This window comes from Carya illinoinensis, chromosome 13 (genome assembly GCF_018687715.1).
Source record: "Carya illinoinensis cultivar Pawnee chromosome 13, C.illinoinensisPawnee_v1, whole genome shotgun sequence".
NCBI classification, from domain to species: Eukaryota; Viridiplantae; Streptophyta; class Magnoliopsida; order Fagales; family Juglandaceae; genus Carya; species Carya illinoinensis.
In genome coordinates this window covers 10,607,460-10,615,356 of record NC_056764.1, presented here as the reverse complement: position 1 = coordinate 10,615,356, position 7,897 = coordinate 10,607,460, and the positions used below count along the sequence as shown (strand labels likewise).

At 34.1% G+C, this 7,897-nt stretch overlaps 1 protein-coding gene across 1 annotated transcript; it reads right to left on the bottom strand.

Moving 5' to 3' along the window:
* Positions 1 to 204: 204 nt before the first annotated feature.
* LOC122291284 (uncharacterized protein At3g17950-like) lies at positions 205 to 2,626 on the bottom strand. The gene is made up of 3 exons (XM_043098951.1): positions 2,180 to 2,626; positions 1,791 to 1,943; positions 205 to 960 (listed from the first exon to the last, which is right to left on the bottom strand). Exons 1-3 carry the CDS (start codon positions 2,189 to 2,191, stop codon positions 451 to 453), a joined length of 675 nt encoding a protein of 224 aa, XP_042954885.1. The 5' UTR covers positions 2,192 to 2,626; the 3' UTR covers positions 205 to 450.
* Positions 2,627 to 7,897: the final 5,271 nt, after the last annotated feature.

Genomic DNA, 7,897 nt, shown 5'->3' with positions numbered 1-7,897 from the left:
CTGGCGTAAAGCTCACGCGTCTCCATGCATCACGGGCTTCATGATTCCTCATCATCATGCCCCATGCACGTGATATCCTCTGTCCTGTCCTTCCTCACCTTTGTAATTATTTAGTCCAATAATTTTGATCCTGTATCTACATCTGGATTTTAGCCCATTCCCGCCACAATTCATGATCCACATCGTATTAAGTTGGCCCAAGCATATTTAAAGTCCAACTTCCATTAAAACCCATAAAAAGTAACGAAACAAAAACTCATATTTTCTGTAAACAATCTGAAAAAAAAGAAGATGCACTCCTCATATGATCACTTTGCCCGTACGTCTTGGGCAAAGCCAATAAGAGGTTTAAAATAGTTTCCATATCTTTCCAAGGCATGCAGTTTACTCCATCCTAGGACAACAATTGAGAGTCAAAAAAGGGATTTTGCACACAATATGCATGCTTGTTCAGTCCGTTGATTGTCCACACATGCATGAAAATAGTGAAGGAACTTCAACCCCTTGATCACCATGCTGATCATCTAGTACTCCTTTTTCTTTTCTCCATCCGACATCTGAATTAGTACCCGAAATAGTTTGAGGAGGAGGAGCAACACGACCATTAACAAAAAGTGAGTTTGGTTCCGTTACAGGCTGCGCCAATCCAAGTAATTCTTCGGGTCCAATACCATTAATAGGGTTCTGGTTCCTTTGATATTCGTCAGTAGCTGAAGCTTTTCTCTCCACAGCAAGAAAATGGCGAAGAGATGAAGGATTCTTCACACTCTTACCATCAGTTCTGTCCCTTAAGCACAAAGAGAAAAACCCAATTGATCTGGGCCTGCTGCTGCTCTTCTTTTCCTTGAGGGGTTCGGTTTTTCTTCTCCGTATTGATCTTCTAGAGAGCTCCAAAATGCTGGAAACGCCTATAAGGCTCCCAAGCGTGACACTCTTGTCATGGAAAAAAGACCCTGTAGACTGCAATCAATGCAGTACCACAGTGCATGTGGTGATTCAGCAAAAGATCAAAACATTTTTGGCCAAAAATCTCAAGACATTATAATTAATCTGTTGCTTAATCTCGAACCGAGTTGGTCGAGTGATCATTTGCCATCAAAAAGCTGTTCAATTAGAATATTAACTTTTAGACAGCAATTAATGATTTGAAAACACATGATGTCTAGTCTGTCAGACAAGATACACAACACACAACAGAATCTGAATACTCTAGAGATAAACTTCAATTAGTTCCGAAAGTTATGCAGTAAATCTAGGAATGATAGTTTGCATTTTATCCGGTTGTTGTAATCTTTAACTTTGTATTTCAAATGTCTTATCTTATCTATGTATTCAAATATGTAAATATCATTATAAATACAATAATATATGTCAAGCCATGGGATCACTTGAACCAGCCACCTCAATTCTGTGAGAAAAATTAAACTTGTAAACAGTTTTGATTAAACTCAATTCTTAGGTCCACATTGTAATGCTATATTAGGATTGTAAAATTTAACTCCCTTGATCCTAATGAATCGTCACTCTAGTCATAAACAAAATGAAGAACTAACCAATCAAATGGAAACGATCTGAGAGAGAGATGATCAAGAAAATGACATTCAAATCACCAAGAATCTTTGTTCATAAGAGTACAAACAGAGAGAAACTGAAAAGGCAATAGTTCATTCCAATCATGTCAGATGACTTTGCTTGCCTGTCCAGAAATTTGAGATCGCAATAGAAATATCAGAGCCGAGACTCCTCTACAAAATGTACGAAAGCAATTTCTTTATTTAATTATTGCTGACCTCTGTGTCCAAGTCCGATGAAGAAGAAACAGTGGAGCACGTTGGGGAGCCAGTGAGCAGAGTGTTGAATGATACTGATCCAGAGAAATCATGGTTTCTAACCAACCCTACTCTCACATTCAATGGCTGCAGACCCAGAGGCCAGCCTTCCTCCTACAATCAAATCAATCAGAAAAAGAAAATATATGAATTAAACATCCTCTTCTCGAAAATAGACAAAAATGAACAATGGAACTCTGCAATAACAAACACGACAATGCTGAGGAAAGTCAGACCCACTATCAGAAAATTATATGAAAAAACAGTACAGAACCAGGACAGACTGAACAAATCTGAGGGAGAGAACAGGGGGAAAATCCAAATGAATTAGAGAGAAGACAAACGAATACCTGTCCAGCCATGTCTGTCAAGTACTATAACAGTACTTATGCTGATTGATTATGGTAAGAACAAGTCAAGTGTGGTCACTTCAGGTAGCAGGAACGAATGAACGAACGAATGAACTGTCATTTAAAAGAACTGTAATTTGATGGAGCTACTGAGAAGATGAATCAGGTAAATCTATATATAGGGGTCTTACAGATATACAGTAGTTCAGGATTATTACTTGAGAGGGGGAGAGAGAGAGAGAGAAGTAAAAACAAGCAGAAGGGACTAAAAAAGAGTGATAAAATGAGTAAGGAGTTATCATGATTTGGGTGGACAATTTTCTCACTGCTTTCCTTGGTTTTGTTGACCAGAAGACGAAAAGGGAATCATTTTGTTTCTGAAGTAAACAAAGGCAAAAGTCCAGAAGGAGCCAGTTCATCAGAAACCGTCATGACAGATATACCCTGTCCGCGAAATCTTCATTAATTTGTGCCTCTCTACAACCTCAACAGGGTATTCAGTTTGAAACCCTAGGCTAAGGTTTCTTTTTTTCTTTATTTTTTTCATTATTTATATACCTTTAAATGAATGATATAACACGTTAAAACTATTCACATAAATTTAACATATTATATAAAATTATGTTAATTTATGAATTTATTTATATATTTATTATTTGGATGCTAACATATAATCCATATATATTTATGGGAGGGCTAAAGTAATAAATACACGTGCATGTGTGTACCACGTGGTCAGGTTACAGGCTCTTGGGGGGCCAATTACATCGATAATGAAGGCATATGAGGAAAAGGGCGATTTACATGATGAGGTTGGAAGAAGAGGATCCTATAAAGTGTAAAAAAAGGTTGAAATGCTTAATGCGTATCAAGAAGTCCACAGCCATTGAGTGCACCTTTTCAATTGAAACGAGAGATAGGTCCCTCTTGTCGTCTCATCATATGGGCCTATGGATTGCAGATTTTGGTCCAGTTATTCTTCTGGCCCAATACAAATTACCCTTTACCTTATCATCTAAGGCCAATAGCTCTTTATTCTTCTTAATAGATGTATTTCTCTCAAATTTGCAATATAATTTCCAAATTAGAATAATGACATCATTAATTTTCATATAATTTACCGATTATGCTCATCTCCCATTAACATCGTCAACATTGTGAAGAAAAAAGGTTCTCTTTTAAGAAGGGAAAAAGATGATTTCAAGATGTGGTAGATCCTCTCTATAAAGGAAAAAATACCAAAAATTAACTTTCATATTTTCCTAGGAACGTTTAAAAGTGGGGCTGGAGAGATTGGGCCAGAAGGCTGGGCTCTGCAGCTGAGATATACTTTTTCCTCCTTTACTTTAGGTGTTTGTTACGAGAGTATCACCTAAGATTGCAATATGGGAGCCCATTACAAATGACGACAGCCCAGTAAACTCTTACATATGTAAAATGCTAAATTTTTGCTGCTTCTTTTTTTAACTCTTACATATGTAAAACGTAAGGATGGTGCATATTCTATTGTGAGAAAGCAAGCTTCTAGGTCCTTTTAAGGGCCATTTAGAAACACAACTGTTCTCGGGGTAATTTAATATATTCTTAGATCTTTTTTTTTTTTTTAAATATCACTCAAATACAAATCATTTTTTAATTTTAAATCTTCAACTTTTTCATTTAATCATTACAACTTTTCTAAACTCCCAAATAAAACACAAAATCCTATAAACTTTCTGTAACTTTCAAATAAAAATAATATCAAAAAATTATATTCAAACAATTTTTTAATTTTATAATATTTTTATTCAACTTTTTCTCTCATGTTTTTCAGATATTATGATATATTCTTAGTATCCAAACAAGAAATATATATACATATTGTATATGAGAAATAATTAGTTGGGACAAAACGTCTATTAAAAACAAAAGAGAAAAATACCAATGTGAAATATATATATATATATATATATACATGTATATCTATTTTTTTTTTAATGAAATTAATGGATTAAGATAATATTTTTAGCCCGCATGCAATAGAGAAGACAAATTATTGGTAAAAATTGAGGACCTTGAAACTATCAGGACTAAATCCAAAGCTTTTGAACATAACTCTTCATGATAATGTTTTGGACTCGAAGACGAAAGGAATGACTATTGACCAATTTAAAAAGTAGCTTCCTATTTTCAAATCTCCATCATAGCTAGAGTCCAATACTTGATCATCAGAGTCTCATGCTTTATATAATATCACCTTCATCTTGACCTCCTGATTCTGTACATATGTTTTACATTCTCAAAATTGAGGTTTGAAAAACAAAAATTAAAATCGGGAATAAAATCATTTAGATGGGATTGATTTAATGAATTAGACGATTCGACTTGTCGAATCGAGTGGTTAAGCATTCTAACAAATTTGAATTGAATATTTCAATATTAATAAAAATATAAAAAAGTACAATAATGTTTTTCAAGAATATAAAATCACGTATGGAAAAGCTTAAATTATGAGTTTATTGACTTGAATAAGAATATGCTATAAATCTAAATAGTTTCTATAAGAAGGCAAATCTTGTGTTTGACCTAAGTGTTCTCCTTTTATTCTCTCTCATCTTCCAAAAAAGGTAAATGCCCTTCAGCTTTAAGGTCATATATAGTAATGATAATATTTTGTGCACAGTGTGACTTTAATACAAAATACTGATTTATTTTCTAATTTGTTCTTCTTTTAAGTAAACAAAGCACAAACTCCATGGGTTAACTCAAGTTTTCTAAACTCTTAGGAAACATAATTATGAAAAGAGTTTAATATGTGTTTAGTTTTATCATAATTTGATAATAGAGAGAGAAAAAAACAAACTTGCTTTCCAAACCTCATCCAAAAAACAGACGCAATTTTGATTAAGTTGGTTTCAAACCAGTTTGGAGTGGTTGATTGAACAAGTTCTATGAGCAATATTTGGAAAAATGTGCAAAATCAAACCAATTGAAATAGAACTGGTTGAGGCTGCGTTTAGATGATGTGATGATCTCAAATGATCCGAATTGATCTATGAATATATAATAGTATTTTGTAAGTCTCATTGAAATGTGTTGGAATGTAAATGGGTTGAGATATGTATTTAAATGTATGAAGTAAGTTGAGATGAGTTTAAACTTTGAGAAATTATAGTTACAGTCGTGAGTACGCAAACATTATGCAATCACTTTGAAAAAAGTAAATAAATATGAGACCCACATAAAAAAAGTTAATTTTTTTAATAATGGACCACACTCTCTTTTAAAGCAACTGCATGATAGTATGAGTATTAAAAATGTCCGCCAAATGTACCTATTCATATATTTTTATTTTTTTAATTTTTTCTCTTAATGGTTAAGGAAGTAACTATTAGTGAATATATATATATATATATATAAATATATTTTTTGTAATGGTTATGGATGTTTAAAAAATGCTTAAAGAAAAAAAAATGAAAAAAAAAAAAAACTCATTTGTGCTAATGTGAACATTTGGTGGACAAATTTAGTAGTCACCCTAGTATTATCCAAAAAAAAAAAAAATCAAAAGAAGAAAGGAAGCAATGTATCTTGACACAAGAATAAACTTATTTGAGGATGTTTATTGACACAAAACACACCACTCCAATGTGTGACAGATTTTAACAAGTATATTTCAACTAAAATTTACTTGTGATCCATGTCGACAAAAGTACTTTTCATGAATTTCATCTCATAGTGTATCGTATGTGAAAGGTCCCTTTTATATACAGAGTAACAAAATCTTTTCTGTTATGACATGAAAAATAATAAAAAGAAAATATAGACTATTTTAGAATGTACCATTATGACCCTACTGTATTTACAATAGAGTTATCTATGTTAATATGCCCCCTCGAGTCCACGGGGTATTTACAACAATGAGACTTGATCTAAATTGAGAGAACTTGTCAGAGACCAAAGGCCTGGTAAAAATATCAACAACTTGATCATTTGAACTGCAAAATGAGACTTGCAATGTCTTGGCAGCAATTCTGCCACGAACAAAGTGATAGTCAACATTCATGTGTGCTTAGTTCTTGAGTGATAAACAGGATTACTTGAAAGATATATTGCCCCAATATTGTTACACCAGAGATTGGGAGGCTTAGGTAAGAAAATGCCTAATTATCAAAGCATGATTTGAAACCAAATTAATTCAGCAGCTGTAGTGGCAAGAGCTTTATATTCAGCTTCAATATTGGATTTGGCTATTTTCTTCTACTTTTTGGAGCTCCATGATATAATATGATTTCCTAAGAACACACAGAAATCACCAGTGGACCATCTGTCATCTGGACAACTAGCCCAATTTGCATCTGAGTATGCTTGAATTATTAATGAAGATGAAAACTTGAAAAACAAACCATAATTAATAGTGGATTTAAGATACCTTAGTATTCTTTTAACAGCAAACCAGTGGAAAAATTTTGGACAATGCATAAATTGACATACTTGATTTATAGTGAAAGATATGGTAGGTCTTGTAAAAGAGAGGTAATATTGCAACCTACCAACAATACTTCTGTATAGTGTGCAATCATCAAATGAAGGGGAATCAAACTGTGAGAATTTGATTGAAGTTGCCATTGAAGAGTTCATTGGCTTGGCACCCAACATATTGCTTCGAATGAGCAAGTCTTTAATGTATTTGTGTTGAGACAAGAATAAACTAGATTTAGAGTAGTCTATTTCAAGACCCAAAAAATAAGACAAATGGCCAAGATCTTTGACAAGGAAGGCCATACCCAAATCATGAATAAAACTATCAATCATATGTGGCTTTGAGGAAGTTATGACGATGTTAGCCACATAAATAAGTACAAACATATGCAAATCACCATTATTTAAAATGAGCAGAGAGGGGTCAGATTGTGATGCCGAAAAACCAAACCCATTTGGCCAAGATGTTAACTGAGCAAACTAGGCCCTCGGCGCTTGTTTAAGCCCATATATTGCTTTGTGCAATTTGCACACATAGTTTGAAAATTTTAGATCAATGAATCCTTGTGGTTGCTGCATGTAAACAGTGTCAAACAACTCTCTATATAAAAAGGCATTTTGAATGTCCAACTGGCGCAGAAGCCAACCGGAATTAACAGCAATAGAGATGATCAGTCTAAGAGTGAATGGTTTCACCACAAGACTAAAGGTCTCATTGTAGTCTAAGCTAGGTTGTTGGTGAAAGCCATTGGCTACCAACCTGGCCTTTTGACACTCAAAACTATCATCATAATGCAATTTCGTATGGTAAACCAAACGACAACCAAGTATATTAAAAGAAAGGTTAGAGGGTACCAAGCTTCATGTTTTGTTTTGAAGAAGGACAATGTATTCTATGCGTATGGCGTCAACTCATTCAGGAAACTTTGATGCAGCCGAGTAACTTGATGGTTCATCTAGAACTATACTTATGGTGAGAAGGCAGTGCCACCATGGGTATGGTATAGTACCATTAGTAGAAACACGAGGCCAAGAGGAATTAGTTATGCTATGGGTGATGATAGGAGATCGAGGCAGTTGAAGAATAGTAGATGAGTCAATAGATTGAGAAAAGATTAGGAGCACTCATGACATGATCAGAGAGAATAGGAGCAGAGGAATGGGGATTAGGGTTCAAGGAAGGAGAAGAAGAGGGGCGCGTGTTAAGGTTAGAGTGATTCGGGAGTGAAGTATAAGCCAGGAGTGTAGAAGAGATCA

What these genes read in the sequence shown, in the direction of transcription:
- LOC122291284 (XM_043098951.1), bottom strand. An exon ending in CATCGGACTTGGACACAGAG is followed by an intron (nt 961 to 1,790) that starts GTCAGCAATAAT and finishes CATTGATTGCAG; the next exon opens with TCTACAGGGTCTTTTTTCCA.